The following is a 26542-nucleotide window of genomic DNA, read 5'->3' on the forward strand; positions in this document are numbered from 1 at the left end:
TGTGGGCAAAGGCGCGGGCAGTGTCTGCAGAACGATTGCTGGAGGCAGGCTCAGCTGTCCTCACTTTGTTGTTTCTCCTTTCTCTCCTCTAGTGGTGGCCCCCCCAGCACCCGCATCACACCTGAGTTCTCTAAATGGGCCAGTGATGGTAAGTCCTGACCCAGGTGCCGTTAGATGGTGGTGACTGAATCCCAAGCCCTCATCTAGCCAGCGTATGAGTTGAACTTTTGTCCTTCCAGAGATGCCATCCACCAGCAATGGTGAAAGCAGCAAGCAGGAGGCCATGCAGAAGACCTGCAAGAACAGTGACATTGAGAAGTAAGTATGGTTGGCTGGGAGAGGGGCTCTTTGCTAGCAGGAAGGCCTGCTGCCAGGGCTTCTGGTCCTCTGAGTACAGCTCAGTCCTGCTGCCGTGGGCACACAGCCGGCAGTGGAGCCCAGCTGGTGCTAAGCGTGACTCTGTGAATTGATCACTGGGCCATGGCCCTGGGAGCCTTGGTGGAGCGAGGAGCAGTGCTTCCCTGCCCGCTGTAGCTGCCCCTACCCGTGGAATGTGATGTATGGCCACCCAGCCCAGCCAGTGCACTTGATTCATCTCCAGTTTCTGTTTCTTAATCGGGAGCTAAATTGGTTTCATTTTTCTTGTCCCGGGTGGCGCTTGCAGCAGGTTTTAGGCAGGAGCGTTGGGTCTCATCACTTCCAGTAGGAATTTTTGGCCAGGGCTTTTCAGCAGGGAAAAGGAGATCCATTGTTACTTTACCTGGGGCTGCTGGACAGCGCCGCAGGATTTGATATCCACTGGCCACCCTGCTGCCTTTCCAGAAGCCTGGGAAAGGCCAGTATTGGGCCAGGAGGTGCTGCTGTCCAATCTGACTGGCTGGAGTGGCTGCCATTGGTCAGGGCTGATCTCCTTGCTCCTACTCCTCCCTCCAGCTGGAGGCTAGGTTGCCTGGGGTTAAAAGGTAGCCTCTTCATTCTAGGGCCAGTCTTCCATCTTGCCTCCTGCCAGAAGAGTGGCTTGCAGGCCAGTGCAGGGCTGGGTCGGTGGCCTGGGTCACCTCCCATTTGTTTCCCTCCATTTTGTGTTGTCATAAATTCATTCCAGCCCGTTGTGCTTGATCAGTTTATCTCGGCCGGGGCCGCAAGTGCTGCTGGCATGATGTATGGGCCGCAGCGCAGGGCCCGGCTGCCCATGAATCACCGCAGCTGCTCCGTGTCAGCGCCGGAGCGGGCCATACGGATTCGGTGCAACCAGCTTGGGGGGGGGGGGGTGACGTATGGATGTTTATTTAATAATTCTCTCCTACTCCAGCTGAGCGGGGCGGGCGGGGCTGTAAGGGGCGCCTACCCTCGTCTGGAGGGACTGCTCATAAATCAGAAAGACAAGATCATTAATCAAGGATGGCGCCCAAGGGGGAGGTAGGGGCCAGAGCCAGTGGCCATCCATGAAGGTGCTACCCACCCAAGGCTAGGGGAAGTCAGCATTTCTGTCCCACCTGTGTGAGCACAGGCTCCAGTGGGTGGGGCACTCTAGTACTGATCCCTGCTATACAGAGATCTCCATTGGGCCTAGATCCACTAGGATAGATATTCTTCGGTCCCATGACATCCTAGTTCACAAAGTACAGGTTCCAGCAAAGGGGTAAAGCCCATCCTTGTTGAAAAGTTACCAACAGTCCACATAGGGATGGCACGTAGAGCACTGAGCAAAATGCCAGAGAAGAAGCTAGCTGTGCTAATGAGGGAGAAGTGGGTAAAGACTTCACAGAGCCTGAGATTGAGCAAGGAGAACCTACCGGGAACCTACAAGCACTAAAAGGAACTGGCAAAAGCTTTTTCAATCTCTGGAGAAGTGGGGTGGATAATTATGGGCTCATTGTGTACAGCCAGTAGGGAGTCACATTTCTGTATTGCTGCTGATACCCTAAAAAAATTAGATTGAAATTTGCTCTACATTAAATGTTACTACTACCAGCTAGGCATTAGTACATTTCTGTAATTTCAACACCCCAGAGGCCAAGAGAGGAGGGTTGTGGGTTTGAGGCTAGCCTGAACTACATAGTAAATTAGCCTGAGGTATGTAATGAGACACCATCTCAAAAGCATAAAACAGTAAGCACGTTCCCTGTATTCCCTTCTGACCAGTGTGGATACATTGTCCCCCATGCTAGCCAAATGGTCTCCTCACTCCAGAATACTGTCTGTTCCCACACCACCACTGGCCTCCACTACCACAGGCAGTCCTAATGGAACTCACCTTTTGAAGCTCTCCCATTCTGTCAGGTCCTGTCCCACCCCAGGCTGCCCATGACTTAGCTGTGCCCTGCTGCTGCCTGGAGAAGTCTCCCTTCTCCCTTTTCACCTGCTTGCCTCCCAGCCTGCATGGGCTCTCAGGCTGCTTGGCCTGGGGACTCTTCTCCCAGTAAGCAGGACGGCCTTGGTCTGCCACAGTCTGGGCAGGCTACCTGGTTTCTTCACATGAAAAATGAGCATCTTCTCACGGGTTTAGGAGGTATAAATAATATAATTATTAGTTCCTCAGTAAAAATACCTGGTAGTTAATAAATACTTAATAAACTTTGGCTGTTTTGTGTAGCATTGTCATTCCCTAAGGCACATCCCCAGGACCATTGTTTCTTGGGCCAGGAAGCCTTTCTCTCCTTAGAGTGTTCCTTGGAGCTATTGCTTTTCAGAGGAGTGTGGTGGGTGGGATCTTTGAGATTATTCTAGCCATTCCTTCTCTGTGCTGCTAGGTTTGTTTCAGGATTAGATCATGGGCTCGAGACTACCTAGACTAGTTTGGTCCCACATCGCTGCTTTTCCCTGAAGCAAATGTTGGGCTGGCAAATGTTTTCACATGCTTACATCCCCAAGTAGGGCTTATGTCACCAGTAAATAGTCACTGGGAGATGTTTTTAGCAAGCAAGCCTTTCCTTCAGGAAACTCAGCCTCGCTAAGGAGACAGACACCTTTGCTGTTGGGATGCTAGGGTGAATGGAGTTGAAGACAGAACATCTGGAAGAGCCGGAGTGATAAGGCGGGGCTGGTGATTCCTGGAGAAGGAACCCAGAGAGAGCAATATAGAGAGGCTGAGGGAGGGAAGGAATAGTTTGGGAACACTGTTTATATGAACAGCATAAGGATGTGGCAAATTACTGAGGAGAGATGCAGATTAGCTGGGCCAGTTGATGCTGAAGGAGACACTAAAATGCTGGAAATGAAAATGGCTGGATTGGCCTTGAGAATGTAAGCTTTGCCAGGGGCTGGCAGGATAAGCTCGAGGAAGGACTACAGCAGAGAAGCCTTTGTTTGGGTTAGTAAAGTGATCCTTAGAGCTCAGCTGATGGGGTGCTTTCCCAGCATGTGAGAAGCCAGTCCCAGCACTCAGTGCGGGCAAGAAGTACTTCTCGTTTTGTTTTTTTGAGACAGGGTTTCTCTGTGGCTTTGGAGCCTGTCCTGGAACTAGCTCTTGTAGACCAGGCTGGCCTCGAACTCTCAGAGATCCACCTGCCTCTGCCTCCCAAGTGCTGGGATTAAAGGCGTGCGCCACCACCACTCAGCTCAGGAAGTACTTTTTTTAAAAATGCCCTGATGAAATTTCATATTTAGAATGCTAATTTGAGAAACAAAGGGGGGTTTAAGAATACTGGCTATTCGACCAGAGGACTGAGGTAACACCTGTATGGCAGTTTACAGCCATCTGTAGCTCCAGTTCCAGGGGATCTGATGCCCTCTTCGGCCTCCACAGGCTCAACACCCATGCACTTAATATTAAATTTTGTTTCATTTTTTCGAGACAGGATTTTTATGTGTTGTCCTGGACCTCACTCTGTAGACCAGGCTGACTGCAAACTCAGAGCCCCTACCTCCCTAGTGCTGCGATTAAAGACATGCGACACCATGCCTGGCCAAAAAAAAAAAAATTTAATAAATTTGAAGATTTAGTTTTAAAAATTCAAGGTTACTCTCGGTTACATAGAAAGCTTGGGGCTAGCCTGGGCTATATGAGATTGGTTTGATTTGAGACAAGATTTATGTATCCCTGGCTGGCCTGGAACTCCCTTTGTAGACCAGGTTGGCCTCAAAACTCACAGAGATCTGCCGGCTACCCACTTCTGCCTCCCAAGTGCTGGGATTAAAAGGTGTGTGCCACCATATCCGGGGTGACTATTTCCTTTTTTTAAACATAAGGGTCACAGCGTGGTGTGTGGTGAGAGTGGGAACGAGTGGAGATTGCAGAGAAACTAGCAAGGGGTGGACAGATTTTGAAAGTTGAGGGTAAGGGGTTAGGATGATTGCCAAGACTCCGACTTAGACATTTATTAGGTAGACATGCAGGAGTACTGAGTTCAGTTCTGCAGGAAGTAGCTGGCAGGCGGAGATGCTGAGAAGAGTCACTCCCTGTGTGACTCTGGGTGGAGGATACCACCCTGCTACCCCACTGTGCATTGTCTACAGAATCACCGAAGATTCAGCTGTAACTACTTTTGAGGCCCTGAAGGCTCGTGTCAGGGAGCTTGAACGGCAGCTATCTCGGGGGGACCGATACAAATGCCTCATCTGCATGGTGAGTGGGAAGGAATCAAGGCATGCTCGTGGTCAGATATCAGCACCCTGTGGGTTAGGGAGGGTCTCAGCTGTATCTGGGCTCTCAGAGGGTGAGCTTGCTTCAGTGACCCCTTCTCTGCCCACCTCCTCCCTAGGACTCATATTCGATGCCCCTAACGTCGATCCAGTGTTGGCATGTGCACTGTGAAGAGTGCTGGCTGCGGACTCTGGTGAGGAGTGGGTGGGCAGCTATTAGAGGCACTGGCCAGATGTTCACGTCTGTGGCTGCACCTGCTTGGGGGGAGTTAAGGAAGACCTGAGTCAGGGTTGCAGCCCTCCCCCCCAAGTTGAATACATTGTCTGTCCTCTACTTCAGGTTTATTCCGTTCCCCCTCCATGGACACACTGCACGCTCCTTTCCAGCCCTGGTGTATCACATATATTGCTGAGACCCCAGATCAGTAAGAGGCTGGTGGTGGGTAAACCAGACCAGGGCCTCTGCCCCTCCCCCTCCCATTACTAAGCTCCTTCTGCTCCTGCCCTGTTCTTAGCTCGGGAGCAACCATTAAAATGTCGCCCGGAGACAGCAATAAAAGGCCCGGACGTGGGCTCTGTGTCCTGATCAAAGGCCGCGTGTAATCTCGTTAGGGCCGAGGCAGCCACAGCTGGACCCAGCCTTGTTCTCATTACCAGGGCTCCTGCTGCGGGGCTGGCCAGGCGGTTTGATCCTGGCGTCTCCCCAACACAGGAGCATGTCTGCCTACTCAGAGGCAGCCCATGCATCCCTAGCCTGGCTGATGGGAACGAAGTCGCACACAAACTGGTGCAGAGACATGGCTGCAGGCCTGGTGCTCGTGTGCACAGACACAGATCACGCTCTGTCTAACGGAGCCCTCCCCCTTTTTCTTTCTTCAGGGTGCCAAGAAGCTCTGCCCTCAGTGCAACACCATCACAGCGCCTGGAGACCTGCGGAGGATCTACTTGTGAGCTAACCATCCTTCCAGCAACCCCACCTGCCCCAGCCTCTGTGACAGTGAACCCCTTTCCCTTTGTACATAATTGCACACAGGTTCCCGGTGTACATACATGCACATACACACCCAAACACACATATAGGACTCTGGAGCCAGAGTGGAGCAGCCCTTCCTGCGTGCTCCTTTTGAACTTGGGGACCATGCCTCTTTTGGCTCTGTTTCCAGTGTGGGGCAGGAAGGTAGAGATGGAGTAGCAGGACAAGGCTCCTGAGATCCGTCCCCTAGACTGACTGACAGACATGCAAACACCAGACTGAAGCACATGTAATATAGACTGTGTATGTTTACAATGTTGTGTATAAATGGGACACTTTGCCCTCCACCGCCTCCCCTTTGGTTGTACGATTTTCTTTTTTTTTTAATGACTCCTGGAAACAGTGCCCCCTTTAGGGCTGGCTGAGGGCTCGGCCCATCCACCTCTTAAGGTGCCTGCCTTTCCCTCTCCCATGGCGTCCCTTCCCTTTCCCATGTGCTCGGTGTTCAGTGGTGTATATTTCTTCTCCCAGACGTGGGCCATGTGCCCCATGGGATATGATCCTCCTTAGTCTTAGCTCATAGGGCTCATATGAGGAGCTGGGGGGGTAGGGTGAAAGATGGGACCGAGCAGAAACAGGCTGCAGCGGGGCTGGCTGAGGGTGCCTGGCTGCCCAGCCTGCTGTTGAGAGCAACTCTGGGAGTAGAGCGCTCGCTGCTCCTGGCGGAAGTGCCGTCTCCCTTGCCTTCCTGTGCGCCCTGTGGTGTGATGCTGTGTCTGTATATTCTATACAAAGGTACTTGTCCTTTCCCTTTGTAAACTACATTTGACATGGATTAAACCAGTATAAACCAGCTGCCGTCTGTGTGTGAAAGGGGCTGATGGGAGGTGGCGACTGAGGCAGTTCTGAGGGTCGTTCTGGGTAGCACTACACTGGAGTGTGAAGCCATGCAGGGTGGTGGGGGTGCCCTGGAGCCTCCCAGCAGGCGGGGGTGGAGCAGGGCTAGGGATCTGAACTCCTAGCTATTGATGGGCAGGGGCTCTAGGTTAATTCCTTATCGATGCAGAATCGTCAGCTCATTAATCACAAAAGAGGTCAGGGCTTGGGGTACAGAGGGGGATATTGGCGCTAGTCCCCAACCTAGGGCAGAAGCAGCCTCAGACAAGTGGAACGTGCTGTGGGTCCCTGGCTCTCGGTCACCTGCTGAGCTTCCACCTGCCCAGATCCATGTCAAGAACTGCTGGCTGCCAGGACTGTCAATGGAGCACCTTGGTAGCTCCACAGCCCCCACTGCCAGCGAAGTCCCTGTGCCTTCCAGGCCGATGCTCAGAGTGTAGGTGAGCCCTCACCATAGAAACGCCTTGAGGAAAAGATGGTTGCTCAGACTCAAAGGCCAGGATCCAAACTCAGCCCACTTTCTCAAATCCCTGCCTTAGATACCCACTTCTGGGATGCCCACAATATACAGAAATAAGGTCTGGTTGGCAGCCCCTGCCTCCTTTTGCACCCAGTAAAGAAGATGAGCTCTTGCTGGAACCCAGCAAAGGCCTTTCGTGGCCCTCATGCCCTGTGCTTGGTAGCACCAGATATCCTGAGCACAGCTTCTAGGGCCGGAAATGAGACAACATGGCTTCCACGGTGAAGTGAGGCAGCAGCCCTGATGATACCTGGGAAGAGGTAACCTGCTTCAGTGGTTGGTTCTGGGCAGCCAGACTTCTTTCACGTCTCTACTCTCCCCTTCCCCTGCCTCAGACTCAGTGGGTCGTTGGCAGCTGCTTACCCCCATCCCGGGGCCAAGGACTCTTTAATAGGAAGGGCACATTTACAGTGCAGGCATCCCACCAAAGCGTGACTTACGCTGTCTCATGGCACAGGCAACACTGCCACCTGTTGGCCATGGGTAGCAATGCAACCACATCTCCAAGGGCTCGGAAAAGTAGCTGAGAACTGGAGGTTTGATGCCCTGCAAATATAGTTGGCCTCTCGAGACTTGGGGTCCATCACTCATTGGGGACTTAGGAGTCCTCACTCGCCCACCCACAGATTTCAGCTGCTTGCCAAACTTTGAAAACCCTTCGTTGAAACACACATCCCTTGATCACAGAAAGTTCAATCGACAAATACTTACTGAATGCCTGGCTTACCATGTGCCAGAATTGTGCAGCTATGACTTGTAACACAGTAGATGGTAGAACTTATGGGTACAGTCATCTCCCCCTTCTGGAGGATACTGAGTTTGAGTATCTTTTAGGAAATAGGGGTGTGATTTCAGCCGGAATCCCCCTGACCCTGGTTCTGGCCTCCTAGACACATCCCCCTCCCCCTTACTGAGTATTGCAGCCTTTCTACTCCCCACTTAGTCTTCCTGTTAAATACAAAGCCATCAAATTCCTCAGATTCAATGGCCCCCTAACAAAGTGTGTGGTACCAGGCAGGCACTAAGTACCCCAGTCCTCAGACCTTATCTGGTGTCTGTCTCAGATTCTCAGACCACAAGGTCAGAGACAACCTCTCTAAGTGACAGGCCAGACAGGGGACAGTGCTTACCACAGAGCTTTGTCCTTCCAGAGAGATCACAGCCCTGCTTCCTGGACTCTCTTGCTACTTAAGGTACCTTCCATTCAAGAAATCAAATTTAAAGCCAGGCATGGTGGCATATGCCTATCATCCCAGTACCTGGGAGCCGGAGACCGGAAGATTAGGAGTTCAAAGCCATCCTCAGCCACATAGTGAGATTGAGGCAGCCTGGTGGTCTCTCTCTCTCTCTCTCTCCTTTCTCTCTCTCTCTCTCTCTCTCTCTCTCTCTCTCTCTCTCTCTCACACACACACACACACACAAACACACAAACACAACTAAAATCAATTCAGGGAACAAGTATAAAACTAGCTATCCAAGATGATTAAGTTCTCAATTGTGCAGAACTGCTGAAGAGCTGGGGATCTACCATACAAGCTGTCCACATAGGTGCTGAACAGTTAACAGCGGGTCACTGACTGCACATCTGGAATTTTGTTCAGAGGTCCATGCAAAGGGTTTTCACCACAATCCAGGTGTGTGTTTCTGTGTGTGCAGCTACACTTGTGTGCAGTATGCATGTGGAAACCAGAGGTAGGGTGTAATCCCTTAGGGATAATTCACCTTGTTTTTTGAGAAAGGTCCTCTCACTGGCCTGGGGCTCACCATTTGGCTAGGCTAGTTGACCAGCCTCCAAGCTGGTCCCAAGACCCCAATTCCCCAGAGGTGGGATTTTAAGTGTATGTCACCATGCCTGGCTTTTTTTTTTTTTTAATGTGAGTTCTGGGTTTGAACTCATGACTGTACAGCCAGCACTTTACAACTATCGCCTCAGCCCCCCCCTTTCCAAAACAACTCTGAATAGCCTAAGCCATTCACCCAACACACACACTGTTAACCTTTTCCAGCTCAAACACCATAAAAACACTGCATTTGTCCAAATGCAAGGCTGCCCCACAGAAACTTGCCCTGGCACTCCCACCCCAAGGTCTGTGGGAACAGCCATGGCAGCCCCCAGGACAGATGCAGGTTGAAGGGAGGTGCCCGACATTTATTTCTGGAGCAGAACCTCAGCACTGGACACAGTTTTGCATGAAGTCGACACACAGACTTGTATAGTAAGTAGGATAGTCACGGAGGTGACTGACATGTGCGGATGACACAAAGTCTACCGAGCGCACCAGGACCTGTTGAGCCAGGCGTGCTGCTACCATGCGTTCTACGTCTCTGGCTGAGACCACTGCATCAGCTTTGGAGTAGAGGTAGAGCTCAGGCCAGTGGGAGCCCGAGTCCTGCAGCCGGTCATAGAAGTGGGTGTGGAAGAGGGCCGTGAACGGAGCAAGCAGGAAGTGGAACAGGACTATCACCACGGCAAAAGCCACCAGGAGCAACAGGCGCAGCACAGCAGGCCAGCGCTCCAGGATGGTTGCCAGGGCCCTCAGGGCCCCTACTAGGTTGCTGTCACCAGGACCACTGTCAAAGATGGTGCCCACCACATGCAGGTGGCTGAAGCGCCGATGGGTCTGTAGGAGCTCCAGCACGTAGCGGTAGAGCATGACGCCAGCGTTGCTGAAGACATGGAAGAGCAGCGGTTCCCTCTCAATCTCGTAGTCAAAGAGGAGCTCGAGCAGCTTCTGGGCCATTGCACGAAGTGAGGGGATGCCCAAGGACTCAGAGAAGAAGACCATGTGCCAGGGGGCCGTGTATCGGATCACAATGCAACCCTGGAGAGACGAGAGGGACCAGGTCAGTCCCAGGGAGACGGTGGGGTGGTGGACACAGTTTAGTCAGAAGCCAGCAGCTCTAATTCCACAGCTCTGTCGTAGCTAGCTCATCAGCTGCAGGCCCAGGAGTGGAAGCACACTCAAGGCCTGTTTTGTTTTGTCGGTGGTGGTGGTGTTTATTTGCTAGTTTTTGTTGTTTTGTTTTGTTTTTGAGATAAGGGTTTCTCTGTGTAGCCTGGCTGTCCTAGAACTCGCTCTATAAACCAGGCTGGCCTCGAACTCACAGAGATCTGCCTGCCTCTGCCTCCCCAGTGCTGGAATTCAAGGCGTGCTCAAGGCTTCTTTTCCAATACCCTGCTTCATGCTGTTCATGCCGCCTCAGCCTGGGATGGGATTTGACGCCTGATGCTGACAGCATGTTTTGGAGACATCTGATCCAATTAGAAGAGTCTCTTCACTGCAGTTCCTTCTATGGCTGTCCTCCTGCCCCACACCTTCCATAGTTAAGGCCTTGGGTCTTGGAGACAGCATGTTGCTGCTATTTTGCACCCCCATGAGACAGAGGGACGGCATGCAGGCCCCAGCCTTAGCCACCAGAGGGCGCTTCTGAGCCAGATCTGCTTAGCAGTCCTGTCCCCTTCCCTGCTGCGGTGCCCTGAAAACATGAGGCCACACTGTCTGGTTTTGGGGATCTGACCTTTAATTATAGCTGGTTCCTGGACTTAGGATCATTCCTCACACTCACCTTAAAATTCCAAACCAGAAAGGGAGGAAAGGAGGGAGGGAGAGAAGAAGGGAGGGAGGGAAACAGAAACAAAACAATGAAAGAAATTCTAAATCCAGAGAACATTGTTGCTCTTAAATCCAAAAATCTAGGCCCAAGCTCACTTTCAGCTTCCATACTCTTACTGGCAGGACCCCTTGAAGGCCAGTTGGAAAAGGCACCAGACGCTACCCTGTCTGGGCCTTAACCCCTTATTAATTTGTTCTAGCGACAAGGAGCCTCTCTGTCAGGGGCATCTTAGTTGGGCAGGCTCTGGGGTCTGGCAGGTCTGTGCTTAATTCTTGGCCCTGCCACTTATTAACTGTCTGGTCAAAGAGTAATTTACTTCCTCTTTCTCTGTATGGGTCCCCATCTATAATTGGGATGACACCCACCTCAAAAGGTTATGGTAGAAGTTAAATGAAAAAAAAAATGTATCTCAAGTGACAAAAATGTCACCTGGCACAAAGTGAATCCTCACAGAAATAACAAGGGGAGAAGGGTGTGGGCACAGTTCTCTGATGGGCTTCCAGGGGGCTGCGGAAGACCACCCACACTCCCAAATGGCTATGCCTGACAGAGGCTCTTCCCCAGCAGCAGCTGAGTTACACACTCTTACAAATATTCCCTTACAGCCCAGTCTTCGGTGAACCAAATCAAATCACAAGGGGAATACAGAGTTAAGGAACACAAGCATTAACTGCAGTGTTTGGCCCCGGACTGGGCTCTGGGGTTGGATGAATCAGCTGCCTGAGAAACTTCAAGAACCTGCTTCTTGGGCATCCAGACAGGGACTGGAGATGGGACGCAACGAGAAGTTACTAACAGGACTAGACAGAGCACATGGTCTAAAGGAAAGCAGACCGCACACAGTAACTATATCCTACTGAGATAAACGACAAACAGAGAAAACCTAGACGGGTGCACCCCTTACAGGGTAAGCTGAGGCAGTCTCTGGGTGGTAGAAAATAAGGTGATGTTTCAAAAAAAAATTGGGAGTTTTAGACTGCAAAACTTTTTCGCACCATCTTCTCTTTGCCAGGGGTAAAGGCAGCCTTTCCTTTCTGAGGCTGTCCCTGCCACCTCGGCTCCTGTCTCCCCTGGGACCCTTCACCCACTTTCTTCCTCACACCTTCTGCCCACATAATGGCCTCACTCTCTGCAAAGGCCACCCACCTTCCCGAAGACTCTCTGTCTGCCGCCCCTGCACGCCCTCTAGGGTTTTCGCGGCCATCCGCTCCCCTTTCCCTGTAGAAGTTTCTTCATTAAGTCTGGGTTCCTCATGGCTTCCCTAAACTCCTCCTGCTATGTCCCATCACCCTAGAACCTATGAACTCTCTTTTATGTTCCTGTCTCAAAACCACAACTCTTTACTCAGAAAGAGCCCCAGCCTGGACCCTGGCATGATCCTATGCCTCCTAATCCTACTTCTGATCCACCGTAACCTACCATTCTTCTTCCTATGAGCTCGGCCCCAGACTCCTCTGCACCCAGTCACCAAAACCCCCTTCACACTACTGACTTCCAGGGCCAGCACTTCCGATCGTCCCTCCGCACACTCTGCAGGAAAGGGCTCTCTCTCTCTCTCTCTCTCTCTCTCTCTCTCTCTCTCTCTCTCTCTCTCTGGGTGTGGGTGTGGTTTTTCAAGGCAAGTTCTCTTTATAGCCTTGGTTGTCCTGGAACTCACTCTGTAGACCAAGGTGGACTCAGAGATCCGCCTGCCTCTGCCTCCCAAAGGCTGGGCTTAAAGGCGTGCGCCACCACCACCCGGTCAGCAATGGGCTTTCTTAATGGCAAACCTAGTTCACAGTCTCACTTAATCCTCTGTGGACCATGCCCTGGCATCGCCTCTAAACACATACACTTTGTTTCCTTGATTTGTACCCCTCTGAAGGCTACTTTGCGGAGATCTGGCGAGGAGATCTGGCTATACATGTAAAAGGGGGTTTTCCACACTGCCCCCAGGCCCTCCTGGGGCTCTTGCTGGCTAACACAACCTCCACATCCAAATTTTAGAGAGGTCTAAGAAGCATGACTCTTCTCTGAGGCCCTCTGACCCCAAGAAAGGGAAAGGAAAGGGAAGGCACTGTCAGTCCTAAGCTCACCTGGTCAGAAAGGGAAGACGTCCTAGGAAACCAAGTCTGGTGCACCCTGCCCTGGCACCTGCCATTCAAAGAGGCATGGTCAGGGATGTGGGGTGTGAGCTTATGCTACAACCAGGGAATACATCAAGGCCTTGGGGGAAGGAGAAACAGGTCAGGGACTGGAGCAGCAGCATGAGGGCATGGTGTCATCCTGCCGAAGCCCAGAGTCTGCTGTCTTCCTCACGGGCTTTCAGCACTACTCTAGGGTGGCCAACCTTTGCTCTAGCCCAGAGGGGAAGCCACCAAGCTTAAAGTTCCCCACAAAGCATCCAAGAGTAGCAGAGGCCCACATCCTGGGCAAGCACTGGCCCAAGTACTCACCCTTTTGTGGTAGATGGCACTATACTTGGCCAGATTCTTGTCCCTGCAGCCACCCCAGCCCAAGAGAATCACCACAGGCAGCTGCTTCCTGGCCTCCTTCCCACCTTGGCTGGGGGTCCCTGAAACACAAATGGGGAGTGTCAATACCACAGGCAGGATTGGGGTTCTGACCAACAGGTGGCCCAGTCTCTACGTGGCTTCTGGCCAAGTGCCTTTTCATAGACCTCTGTCGAAGCACCATAGCATCACCGGAGAAACCCACACGAGGATAACACATTTCAGTAACTCAAATCCAACAAAAATGAAGTGGCTGCCCTTTCCAGACAACATCACCTCCCATCCCAGGGAACCACGAATGACCTAGGGGCTAAATCAGACTGATTTCTTTCATTTTCAAAGACTACATTTATATCTTTGTGTGGAAAGGGCACTGTGTCCAAGGTGTGAGTGGTTGGGGTCAGAGAATAACCTTCGGAGTTGGTTCTCCTTCCTCCATGTGGGTCCTGGGGATCGAACTCCAGTCATTAGACTTGGCAGCAAATGCCTTAGCCCATGGAGCCATCTCGCCAACCCACTGTTTTCTACGGTCCACGAGCTAAAAGGGTGTGTCTGTGTAGCATATGAACTTGTCCATGTGGTGTGTGCGTGCACTGTGGATGCTAGAGGTCACTGGGGATCTTTCTCAATCCCTCTCCACCTTGTTTGTGGAGACAGTCTTTCAGTGAACTCAGAGCTCATCGATTCATCCAGGCTGGCCAGCCGATGAGCTCCAGGATCCACTTGTCTCAACACTGGGGTCACAGATGCGTGCTGCCCTGTCCAGTTTGACAGTGGTACTGGGGATATGAACGCAGATTTAAACTGCAGCCACTTTACCCATGAGCCACCTTCCCAGCTCCAAAAATGGTTTATTTGTTTTGTTTGTCTTCTGTTTTACATTGCTGGGGATCAAGCTGAGGGCTCCACAGTAGTCTACCACTGAGTACCCCAAGCCCAGGCTTTTATTTCTATGTAGATCAGACTGGCCTCGAACTCACAGAGATCCATGTGCTTTTCCCTCCTGAGATTAAACGCATGCACCACTATGCCAGGCACCCACACTTTTACATTTTTAAATAGTGAGGAAAAATAATCAGTGTGGTGACACATACCTACAATTTAGCACACAGGAAGCCGAGGCAGGAGGACTGACAGGTAGAGAGCTGCCTGGGCTTCATATGAAAGCACAGTCTTTAAAAAAAAAAACACAATAAAAATTATGCAAAGTTTAAATTTCTATGTATATAGCTGGGTATGGTGGCACATGTCTTTAATCCCAGAACTCAAGAAACAAGCACATGGATCTTTGGGATTTGAGGCTAGCCTGGTCTACATAGAGAGTTCCAGGACAGTCAAAGCTACTTAGAGATACCCAATCTAAAAATAAATAAATAGCAGGTGGTGGCGGCGGCACGTGCATTTAATTCCAGCACTGGGAAGGCAGAGATAGGTGGATCTCTGTGAGTTCAAGGCCAGCCTGGTCTACAAAGCAAGTTCCAGGATAGCCAGGGCTACACAGAAAAATCCTGTCTCAAAAACAAATAAGCAAGCAGACAAACAAACACATAAATCTATAAATTTACAAAAAGTCTCATGTGGTGTCTGAAACTGTAGATCAGTATCAGACAGCTTGCCTGGCATAAATCAAACTGTGGGTTAAATCTCCATCACCTGAGCATGTGTGCAGGGGCACACACACAGTTTTGTTAGGGTCTGGAGATGTAACTCATTTAGCAGAATGCCAGCCTAACGTGTAAAGCTGTGGTTTCAATCCCCAAAACCTTAAACCCTGCATGGCAATACATGCCTGATACCTCAGCACTTGGGGAGTGAATCAGGGGGATTAGAAGTTCAAGGTCACCTTTGCCTACATAGTGAGTTTGAGATGAGTCTTTGCAACACAAGACCCTGCCTAAAAATAAATAATAAGTAAATAAATAAATAAGTTACGTTGAAACATAGCCATTCTTACCCAATTTATCTATTGTCTACGGCTACCTTCAGACAGAAGCAGCCCCGAGGAGTAACCACAAAAGACATCGGCGGCTCGCAAAGCCTTAACTATTGCTGTCTCTTTATAGAAAAAGACCCTGTGTTCATGCAAGTTTAGCCTCTATAACACCATGATGCAGGTATGCTGTGTAGTTCCTGCTACCCACCCTGAGCACCGCCAGGGTTAGCTCCAGCCACAGCTGGAAGCATGTCTCCTTCAGTGATAGTCTTAGGAGCACAAGCTGCCTGCACCATGCCTGTCTGAAGAGCCTCCCCCAAATCATGTCCCACCTACCTCATTTTCCCTGCAAGGTGAGTGCCACCCCCTCTGGTGAATGCCACCCCTCTGCGGGGCATTTGCACAAGGACTGTCTGTAGCTAGACAGCCGACCTCTACAAGGGGCTGGCACGTACCCTTCCAAGGACTGAGCAAGCCACTTGGCTATGCTCAGCTGACACCTGAAATTTATTGATGCTAGTGGTGACCTGGCAACACTAAATTTCAAGGCTAGTTACAAAGACGGTAAATATAAATCACTAACCTTTGGACAAAAGGAAGACAACAATTTCCTGTGGAAATTAATGTGATTGAACTGTTCAATGTTCCTGCTCTTGAGGAGCAGCGACTCTGGCCTTCAGAGATTAACTGCCCGCACCCACGGGGCTCTAGGCCAGATGGAACAGAAGCTGCCAGACCCTCAGCCCCTTGCGGACACACGCTATCCCTTTCAGGCTCTACTAACCCAGGTGGCTCCAAACAATCACAGCTTTTCTTATCCCTGTGCCCCTCTACCTTCTGCCAGGGCAGCACCTCAGGATCTGCACTATGTGGGTGGGGACCAGCCCAGCCTTGCCCACCACTGAAGCTCAGGCAGCTGTAGGCTCCTGGGTTAACCCATGGGATGGACCTCTGAAGTGAAGCCACTGGATTTCATATCCACTGGTGGCCACACGACCATGCAGCCCCACACAAACACAGGACGAGCATTTCTAAACAGAGACTTGAGCAGGCTCTGCAGGGCTTACAAACTATCCTTCCACACTGGGACCTAGGACTCAGCTCTGGGGAGAGATCTGTGAAGACACCAGTGCCCGGACATCCTGCCCACTCCCAGAGCCTAAGCACTCCTTCCCGAGAACCAGTCTCTGTGCACACCAGCATCTGTACCCAATATGCTCTTCACCGGCTGCTGGGAGTGCACACTGCCCTTCTGCAGTTCATAAGTGGAACCCAGTGCCATGCGCACAATAGGCAAGCATTTTCGCAGTAGGCTTTACCCATAGCTGTCCCTTTAGATCCTATACATGGACATTCTATAAAAGCAACCTTTAAAATCTGGCTGGGAGAGTGATAGTGGCCAAGGAAAGTCTACCTAAAGAAGTCATGCCTCAAAGGTCCAGTGGGGGCATGCAGGGTAGACAGAGGGCATGGGCAGGGCAGGGCTGTGATAAGCCATCTTGGCCACAGTAAGCAGCCCTGGAGCTGGGACCCTGGAGGACAGAGAGCAATGGGCAGAAGGGCAGCAAAGAGTGGGACTGGGTCTAATTCCACTGATTTGGGGCTTTATACCATAGCAGTAAGGAGTGAGTAAAAGTTCTGGGGTGGGGAAGTGGCACGACCCAATCTGTTACTGCTTACTGTAGACTCACACACGTGTTTAGTGTCTGTCACTCTCCCCTTAAGCAGCAGACTCTGCAATGCAGGAAGTGACATCTACCACATTTGTCACCACACGCCCAGTGGACAGAACCATGGTTGGCCTGCACAGAAGCTCAGCAGCTATACGAGTATCACACCCCCATCCCAACCATGAGACTAGTGGGGTGCACCCAACACCATGCTCTCCTTCTAGTGCACTGGCAGTGTTTGCTGGAGAAGCTAGGCTGCTATGGTAAGGCAAGAGGTGGCAGAGGAGGGAAACAAGGTGGGGGGAGGCCAGGTGGGCGTGGGGTACCACATTAGTTCCAGCACTCAGGAGGCAGAGACAAGGGGATTTCTATGAGTTCGAGGCCAGCCTGGTCTATAAAGCAAGTTCCAGGACAGTCGGGGCTGTTACACAGAGAAACCCTGTCTCAGAAAATGAAAAGAAACAAACAAAAAGGAATAGGAGAAGGAAATGAAAGGGAGACAGTCACAGGCGTGGAGTGGTGTCACACACTTCTAATCCTAGCACTCTGGAGGTTGAGAGCTCTAGGCCAGCCTGACCTACACAGCAAGAAAAAGAAAACAGATTCATAATCATTTTTGAAACACATGAAGTTTCAGTAGGTCACAAACATCAGCGTAAGAATTAAAACGAGGGGCTGGAGAGATGCTCAGTGGTTAAGAGCACTGACTGCTCCTCCAGAGGACCTGGGTTCAATTCCCAGCACCCACATGGCAGCTCACAATCATCTGTAACTCCATTCCAGGGGACCCAATGTTCCCTCTTATGACCACTGTGGGCACCAGGCATGCACGTGGTGCATGGATAAACATGTAGGCAGAGACACACACAAACTCCATCCTGTCAGAAAGGAGAACATCTTGGGATCTTGGCTGAGCAATAGTTTTGGGCATGATGCCAACATCACAGAGAACAAACACCACAGATAAGCTAAGATTCCAATGTTTGTACTCTTTATGATTTTTATTTTACCTAGGTAAATGTTTTGCCTGTATGTATGTATGGTGCATTGTGTGTGTGCCTGGTGCCTACTGAGGCCAGAAGAAGGTGCTGGACACCCTGGCACTAGATTTAGGTGGCTATGAGCCTCCAGATGGATGATAGATACAGAACCCGAGGCTTCTGAGAAGACAACAGGTGCCCTTAACCTATAAGCCATCTCTCCAGGGCCAACTTTTATACTTTAAAGTACACCTTCAGAAAGAAAGAAAGGGGGAGGGGCGGGATGAGGGAAAGACAGAAAGATTCACCTCTGATATGGTACTTGCATTCATAATATACTTAAAACTCTTACAGCCTAAACCAAAACAAATACCCAGGTGTGAGTGTGTGTGTGTGTGTGTGTGTGTGTCCATTGTGTGTGTGGGAGCAGAGAGAGAGAATACACATGTATATAAATGAGTATGGTATACATATGTGTGGTGTGCACCCTTGTATGGGCATGGGCACCCATACACACATACAGAAGCCGGAGGAGGACGTGAACTATCCTGCTCTGTAACTCTCTACCCTATTCTCTGGGGTAGGGCCTCTCACCCAGCCTGGAGCAAAGCTGGCCGGGAACCCCAGTGACTGTCCTGTCTCTCCTGGTCCCCTGCATGAAGGCTGCAGGAGCATGTGTGGCCGTCCCCAGCTTTTTACACGGTGCTGGTGCAGCATGAGCTCGTCGTCACGGTGACGAACGAACATGCATGGAAAGATGTTCATCCTCACAGTCATTAGGGGAACGAAAGCTAAAACTACAGCAAAACATCACTTTATGCTCACCAGAAGAGCTATCACCAAAGTCGGAGGGTCACACACCCTGCTAGGGAAGCCAGCCCTTTACACTCCTGGTAGGACGGGGAAATGATATGACCACTTTGGACAACAGTTTGGCCATTCCTCACATATCTGAAATGTACTTAACCCAGCAGTTCTGCAGTAGATGCAGAGGACCTGTGAATTCAAGTAAAACCTGAGCTGCCAATCAAATTTCAAGTCAGCCTGGCACACACAGGTTACTGGCCTGGCTGGTCTTATGGCAACTTGACACAGCCAGAGTCAACTAAAAGAAAGGAGCTTCCATTGAGAAAATGCTCCACAAGATCCAGGTGTAGAGCATTTTCCTAGTGGGGAGGGTCTGGCCCACTGTGGGTGGTGCCACCTCCGGGCTGGTGGTCCTGGGTTCCACAAGAAAGCAGGCTGAGCAAGCCATGGGGGGTAAGCTGGTAAGCAACTCTCCTCCATGACCTCTGCATCAGCTCCTGCCTCCAGGTCCCTGCCTTGTTTGAGTTCCTGTCCTGACCTCCTTCAATAATGAACAGCGATATGGAAGCTTAAGTCACATCAACCCTTTCCTCCCCAAGTTGCTTTGGTCACGGTGTTTCACCACAGCCATAGAAACCCAAACTAAGACAAAAGACTCTATCTCAAAACACAAATACCAACCACTGAGTCACTTGTGACCCAATAATTCACCCCTAAGAACTGAAAACCATGGTCCATGCAAAAGCTTGGATGTGAATTCTCACAGTATTCACACCGTGTGAAAGGTAGACGTGCCGTGCAAAGGAATACTACTCAGTCATGAAGACTAAAGTGCTCCCAGCCTCTGCAGACGAGCCTTCAAAACACCATTCATATAAAATAGCAGATGATTCCAGAATAGGCAAATCCATGGAGACAGAGGGCAGACCGTGGTCGTCAACAGGCGGAAGGAAGGGGGAGAGTGACCACCAATGAGTCCAAGATTACTTTTCCACTGTAAAAACTTCTAGAATTGGATCCTATGGATGTTTTCACAACTGTGGACACACTAAAAAACAATAACTTGTACATGTTAAGAAGATGTACTTTATGGTATGTAATTATATCTCAATATCATTTTTTAAAAAATGGTAACTGAAAAAGTAAGCTGCAAAATACTATCATAAAAGAATATCTAAATGTACACATGGCCATTCTATACACGGGAAAAGATCATCTAAGTGTACACACGGCCATTCTAGATATGGCAAAAAACATCAAATATTAACGCAAATCTCTCTGAAATTAGACGCAGTTTCTTTTCTCTTGCCTCTCCTCGCTACGTGTGGGATTACAGATGTAATCTGGCTTACAGTTCTTTCATTCCATGGGTTTTTAACCCATTTTCTAAAAAATAGATAGATAGATAGATAGATAGATAGATAGATAGATAGATAGATAAAATAAATACAATGGGGCTGTGGTGCAGCTCCGAGGCAGAATTTGTCTATCCTGGGTAAGACCCTGAGATACTGCAAAAACAAAAAAAGATTTCAAAGCAGAGAGTATCAATTTTGCAAGGGAAGTTATAAAACCATTTCAGAACTTCAATAGGGAAGGTAGTCCCATCAAAGCCGCCAAGCCAGCACGGTTAAGGACACCCAGAAGCCCTTGGGAATGAAGAAAAATTCTTTTCTACCCTAACACTACTTGAGCATGCTACAAAAATAACTCAATCCCAGAAAGCCTGTCGTCTGTCAAGGAATAACGGGACACTGGAAACACAAGAATTACAAATATGTCTGCTGTTCAGCAAGCAGTTCAAGTCATAAACTAAGGCATAAATTAGATTGCGTGTGTCCCAGGGGCGTGTGGAGAAGACAAAGAGGGCCGACATGACACGGGCTGTTTTTAATGGGAAGGCAAGAATCAAACCACAAGGAACCTACGTGCTTTTAAAATGCAAACTAGAAAATGATCCTCCTCCATTCCTCCCCCAGAAATCCTCTCTAGAGTCTCTCTGCTTCTATATTTAATCTGAATGACTTTAAGTTTGGATTCTGAGATAACACAGTGGAACTGTATTCCATCTAGGAACCCACACCACGAAAGCTGTACATCAGTCCACATCTTTAACTCTGTGACTATGGAATAGACCTGAGCTAAGTCCTCTTGTCCTCAGTTCCTCTCTCTGTGAAATGGGGTAATACTCACTACAAAGAATTCAGCAAGATCATGACTACAGAAGGCTCAAAGAAAGTGTTCAATAAGAGAAATGATTATTACTCTGCCGCATGCCCACTGTAGAAAAAATAGAAAATGAATATCAAATAGAAATCAGAATCACACCCTTTGCTGTCCGCTTGTTTTTGCTCAGTGATATATTTTAACACCCTTCCCTGGCAGTTTATATATTTTTACACCATTATTTTCAGTGGCTGCAGAACAGCTGTAAAATGTTTTCATAATTTATGGTGACCAGTCTCCCATTATCGAACATAATGTTGTTCCCAATTTGAGGCTATAATAAAAATACTTCGGTGGACACCCTGTCTTTGTGTACAGCCCTCTCTGTGGCATTGCATCCGGCAGCCCTTCCTCGTGCCAGGCAAAGTCTTCACGCTCACAAGCTCTGGAGTAAGGCTCTCAGGCTGGAGAAGGGTTCCTTGAAGCAATATAGTTCACACCCTCCATACGTCCATCCCTCATCTGTGAAACATGATGAAGCATACCCCTCCTGCCAGGGTGACACAAGGAAAGGAGGTCCCAGAGGGCGGGCATGTGGACGGGGAGCGTGGACAACCTCAGAGGATGACAACTGCGAAGGGCACACTGGGCCTGGACCGCAAATACAGGGCTTTTAATGCCCTTGTTAACGGATGAAAGAAAAGGCATGAGAACTTGAAAATAAATAAAATTTGTGCTTCAACAACACACTAAAACTGGAATAATTACAGAGAAGACTAGCGTGGTCCCTGCGCAAAGATGACATGCTATATATGAAGCATTCAGTAGGGCTTGTTTTGTTGGGTTTCTCTGTGTAGTCCTAGCTGTCCTGAACTCCCTCTGTAGAGCAGGCTGGCCTCAGACTCAGAAGATCCGTCTGCCTCTGCCTCCCGAGTGCTGGGATCAAAGGCTGTGCCACCGTCGCCCAGATGTGTTCAGCGCTTTTAAAATAAATGAATGAAACACTTTGGAAAAAGATGGCGGTTGCAGCAATCTTTGGGGTCCTACAGATAAGAAGGACAAATATTAATTGTCCCTTCCCTCCTTTCTTCCTTCTTTCCTCTCTTTCATTCTTTTTTTTCTTTTGAGACAGGGTCTTGCTCAGACTAACCTTGGAATGGCAATCCTCCTGCCTCAGCCTCCCCTGTGCTAGGATTATCACCATATGCATTCACATCTGGCCACCTCCTGAGGGTCTTGACTTCACTACCAAAGCTTGCCAAGCCTCCCTTAGACTCCTGATCCCTTGCTTTGGCACTTCTGCTGACCACCATGGTCCTGTCAGCCCTTTGGGAGCTCCACCCCTTCAACACGGGCCCTTCATGATGGTGGGGCCCAACACTGCTTCCTGGAGCCAGCAAAAACTTGCTGAGTTTAAAAGATATGGCTACATTTCTTTGACCCTTGCCACTGGCAGGTAAAAAAGAAGGCTGGAACCCCTAAGTCACCTTGGGGGGCTGCCTTCAGGTCTTCTGGTAACTCAAAGGGTGAAAGCCCTGTCTTCAAAGTTTCTATGAATTTTGTAGGGTCAGTGTATTGTTGGAAGATCAAATCCAAGACCTAACACATTAGGCCCAAGTGTGCCCAGACTGGCCCACAAAGCCCAGGGCTCTGAATGACTCTAGCCCACCTCTACACAGTTAGTAATGGCTGTTCACCAACTGCCAAACGACTGCAGTGCTTGGCTCTGTGCTTGGATTTCCTCCTATTCGGAGAAAGGGTGAGGCAATTCCAGAAACTAAATATGACTGGCCATCCTGCACACTTCCTCACTAAAGAGCAACCACAAAGGAAGGGCAATCTCTGCCCTGGGCCTTCCGAAGAGAGTCATTCCGTGCAGCCAGGCCAACCTGCAGAGGAACTCTCTACAGAGGGTTAGGGTTGGGGTTAGGGTTAGGGTTAAGGTAATGCATAGGCATAGGTTCAGGGTGAGGGTTGAGATTAGGGTAATGTATAAGTTTAGGGTTAGGGTTGGAATTAGTTTTAGGATTGGATTTAGGGTTTGGTTGGGGTTAGGTTAGAGTTATGGTTAGGGTTGGGATTAGAGTTCGGATTGAGGCTGGGGCTAGGTTTGGGATTATTGTTAGGGTTAGGATTAGGAGTAAAGCTAGGGTTAGGGTTGAGATTAGGGTTAGGTGTTAGGTTTAGGGTTAGAATTAGAGTTAGGGTTATGGTTATGGCTAAGAGTATCAGGGTCAGGTGTAGGGGGTAGGAGTTATGGTTAGGTTTGAACCTAGGGTTATAATTAGGGTAAGCGTTAAGGTTAGGGTTTAGGCTTGGAATTAGCTTTAGGATTTGACTTAGGATTTGTTTTCCTTTTGGGCTGTAGCTATGGTTAAGTTTATGGTTAGATTTGTGTTAGAGAAATAGTCCCTGACCTCACATTATCTCTGGAGCATGCACTCTGGGACATAAACAGAAGAAACAACTGAAAGCCCTCATCATACTTCATTCTGGAGAGATGGTTCAAGATGTTGGAAAGTTGTCTATTAGGATTAGGGTTAGGGCTAGGGGTTAGGGTTAGCATCAGGGTCAGGTTAAGGTTGGACTTGGGGCTATGGTTAGGGTTGAAGGTAAATTTTGAGTTAGATTGGGCTTAGGGTTAGGTGTTAGGGTTTTGGCTGGAATATGGGTTAAGGCTAGGGTCATGTTTAGATTTAGGGTTAGGGTTTCGTTTAGGGTTGCTGCTAGATTAGGTTTGGATTGGGTTTTGGTTAGGGGTTAATGGTTTTGGGTTAATTGTTAAGGGTATTGTTGGACATATGTTTAGTGTTAGATTTGGATCTCAGATTAAGGTTAGTTTTGCCTCATGGTTAGGGTTAGGGTTGGAGCTATAGTTAGTGTTAAGGTTTGAATTGTGTTTAGGCCTTTGGTTGTTAGGGTCAGGATTAAGATTAGGTTAGGATTAGACTTAGTGTTGGATTTAGGTTTAGGAATGCAATTGGGGTTAGGGTTAGTGTTGGTGTTACATTTAGAGTTAGGGCTAGAGTTGGGGTTACAGTTAATGTTAACATTGGTGTTTAGGTTGGTGTTTGTTTTCGGTTAGGGTCACAGTTATGTTCAGAGTTACTATTAAGGGTAGTATTGAAGTTTAGCCTGGTTTTGTATTTGGGTTAGGGTCAGGATTTGGATTGGGGTTACGTTAAAGGTAGTATTGGGTTAGGGTTATGGTCAGGGTTTGGATTGGGCTTATGGTTAAGGGTAGTATTGGGTTTTAGGCTGGTCTTGGTGTTGGGGTTTGGGAAGCAGTCCATGACCTCCAACTTAGCTCTGGTCATGTACACTGAGAGGGAGGGCAGTAGAAGAAACAATGAAAGCCCTGGAGGTTTTTCCTCTTTGAGGAAAGATTCAAGGAAGGAAGGAAGTTGTCTCTTAGAAAGGAAGAGGACTTACTCTCCAGATGGTAACCATAGTTGTGAAGCCACTGCTCCCAGATCTCCTCTCTCCAGAAACACACAGCTCTGCAGGGTGCCTCTAATGAATCCCTCAGGCACCAACAACTCACCCTTGGCAGTGACACAGCAAACGCCAAGCTGACAGAAGCAAATGAAGACTGATGTGTTGAAGAACAGGAAGTGCTGTCTAACAATATCTCCAGCAGGCCCTGGTGCCTGGGAGGAAGCATCCCTCCAACAACACAATGTCCTATCGTGGGATGTAGAGTAAATGGCCCCTTGGATGTCTTCCAGTTCTAAGCCCCAACCTCCTAAAGCAACAAGGGAAAGCACATTGGAGGAGAAGCCATTCAGTTCCAGGGACACACATGCAGCCTCGACCCTGTTGACCTTCACAGTCCCAGGGGATCATTATGATTATTTCTAGCTGACACAGAAGAAATACATGGCTCAGAAAGATTCAAGGATCTGCTAAAGCCGGGAGTAGCAGGGTGCATCTTTAATCCCAGCGCTTGGGAGGCAAAGCCTGGAAGATCTCTCTAAGTTCAACGCCAGCCTGGTCTATAATAATGAGTCCCAGAACAGTGAGAACTGCACAGGAGAATCGGTCTCCATCATCATCATCATCATCATCATCATCATCATCATCATCATCATCATCATCATCATCATCTACCAAAGCCAGTTCCAGTGGCACGTGCCTAGAATGCCAGCTCCTAGAAAAGATTAAACAGTATTTGTAATTTCAAGCTCATTTGGGCAGTTGAGTACGTCCAAGGCCAGTCTAGACAACAGGGTGAGACTGTCAAAAAAAAGGAGGGCTGACTGGTGAGATGGTCCAGCAGGTAAAAACCCTTACTGCTAAACCACATGACCTGAGTTAGCTCTCCAGCCCCGCAGGGCAAGAAAACAGAATCAACTGTCCTCTCTCCTGTGCACATACACTATGGTGTGCATGCACACACAAATAAATATGTAACTAATTTTAACAAGGGCTAAGAACAGCATAGTGGTAAAGCAACTTGCCTTAGCCATGCATCAGGCCCTGGGTTCAGTCCCCCAGTCCTGCCAAAATAAATAAATAATAAAAACTTGCCAATGCCAGAGAGCTAGTAAGAGGTAGGGCAGAAATGCAAACCAAGATTGTCTCTACCCACCTAGGCAGAGAGAGAACCCTTGTCCTTCTGGCCATGCAGATGGGAGCATCAGCCCTTTGCAGCTAATGGTTCTGCAAGGATAGCAATATTAACCGACTTCATCTCATGCTGAAGTCAAAAGTCCTTTCACATCACAAGCCCAATGATCCAGCTCTAGGGACAAACAGAGTTAGTCATTTGTGCTTTGGGAACTGAGAGGCTGATGCCCTATCCTAAGCTCCAAGCAAGGGAAACACGGTAGGACCAGAGGGAAGCTAGGCTTTACGATGAGCTTCTGATGAGCTGGACAATCGAGGGGCAGTAGACTGGAAACACTGTTCCAAACAGACCAGAGAGCAGAAGCTGAGGCCTACTTGTACTTAGAGCCTCCTCTGCCATAGTTTCCAACAAGGACAACATTCCATTCTCTGGTCCAACAACTTATCCTGCTTTACAAGCTACTGACCTTGTGAGGCCTCCCGCACATCTTTTTTAATAACATGACTGTAGGGGATAAACAATGTTAATTCCAAATGCCGACCACTAAACTCATTTCCATCAGGACCTATGCCAAGTCCTTTACACCAATAATCTCAGGTGTGCAACCAGGAATTTTTCCTCAGTTTTGCAGACAGGGAAAACTGAAATTTGGAATTGAAAGTCTACCAAAGGTCATCCAATTACCAAAAGCAGGAGATAGGATTTCGACAGAGTTCAAGCCGGCGTCACAGACGGTTCTGTTAACCACTGCCAAGGATTGTGGGGAAGCCGAGGACTAGGCACGCTGCACCGCGGACTTTTCTGGGGTCCAGAGGCTCCCCAAGGATTCCATGTCCTCTGGAAAATGAAGGGTGGGCCTAACCACACCTGGCGATGAGGGGAGAGAATTGGGAAGTCCGATCCAAAACAAAAGAATTAGGGTGAACCTCGAGGGGCCTCCAGCTACAAAGGGAAGCAGAACTCGGGCCTTGAGAACCTAGAGTGGAACAGAAAGACCCTCAGTCGACCGGGAGGGGGAGGGGGAGGCGGGGCGCAGGGGGCGGGGCTCTGCGCGCCCCGCAAACTCCATCCAGCCCGGCGGACCCCTGAGGGGGCGGGCCGCGAGAGGGCGGGGCCGTGGGACAGGCGGGGCGTTGCTGCTGGGCTACCTCCCCAATCCCCGTCCATACTCTGGCTCCAGCAGGGCTGATCCGGGATCTCGATGCTGTAATCCAGCTCGTCCGAGGCCATGGTGAAAGTGCGGGCCGTCAGCACGGGCCTCCCGCCGGAACTCCCGCGGTTTCACCTCGCCTGGGCCAGACGCCGCTGGGCCACGCCCACTCCCCCGCCCCCGTC

At 49.6% G+C, this 26542-nt stretch overlaps 2 protein-coding genes and 1 non-coding gene across 10 annotated transcripts in view; 2 read left to right on the plus strand and 1 right to left on the minus strand.

Moving 5' to 3' along the window:
* Positions 1-6410, plus strand: part of Rnf220 (ring finger protein 220) — a 224766-nt gene extending 218356 nt beyond the window's left edge. For all 6 annotated transcript variants that reach the window (XM_038333336.1, XM_038333337.1, XM_038333338.1 and 3 more), the window contains 5 exons: positions 93-148; positions 240-318; positions 4459-4567; positions 4704-4778; positions 5464-6410. In XM_038333336.1, the coding sequence (XP_038189264.1) occupies positions 93-148; positions 240-318; positions 4459-4567; positions 4704-4778; positions 5464-5535 (391 nt within the window). In that variant the 3' untranslated portion in view covers positions 5536-6410. The remainder of the gene's footprint in view (positions 1-92; positions 149-239; positions 319-4458; positions 4568-4703; positions 4779-5463) is intronic.
* A 2692-nt stretch (positions 6411-9102) lies between these two features.
* Positions 9103-26534, minus strand: Tmem53 (transmembrane protein 53). 3 transcript variants are annotated; one of them, XM_038334618.2, is made up of 4 exons: positions 25892-26116; positions 13025-13143; positions 12665-12722; positions 9103-9796 (listed from the first exon to the last, which is right to left on the minus strand). In XM_038334618.2, exon 4 carries the CDS (start codon positions 9758-9760, stop codon positions 9143-9145), a length of 618 nt encoding a protein of 205 aa, XP_038190546.1. In that variant the 5' UTR covers positions 9761-9796; positions 12665-12722; positions 13025-13143; positions 25892-26116; the 3' UTR covers positions 9103-9142. The 3 variants fall into 3 exon arrangements, with proteins under 3 accessions (XP_038190546.1, XP_038190544.1, XP_038190545.1); XM_038334616.2 differs by lacking the exons at positions 12665-12722; positions 25892-26116 and adding an exon at positions 26377-26534; XM_038334617.2 differs by lacking the exon at positions 12665-12722 and having other exon boundaries at positions 25892-26098.
* LOC119818101 lies at positions 21367-21474 on the plus strand. Its single transcript, XR_005286014.1, has one exon. It is a non-coding gene; the product is annotated as a U6 spliceosomal RNA (small nuclear RNA).
* Positions 26535-26542: the final 8 nt, after the last annotated feature.

Source organism: Arvicola amphibius, chromosome 6 (genome assembly GCF_903992535.2).
Source record: "Arvicola amphibius chromosome 6, mArvAmp1.2, whole genome shotgun sequence".
Taxonomy (NCBI): Eukaryota; Metazoa; Chordata; class Mammalia; order Rodentia; family Cricetidae; genus Arvicola; species Arvicola amphibius.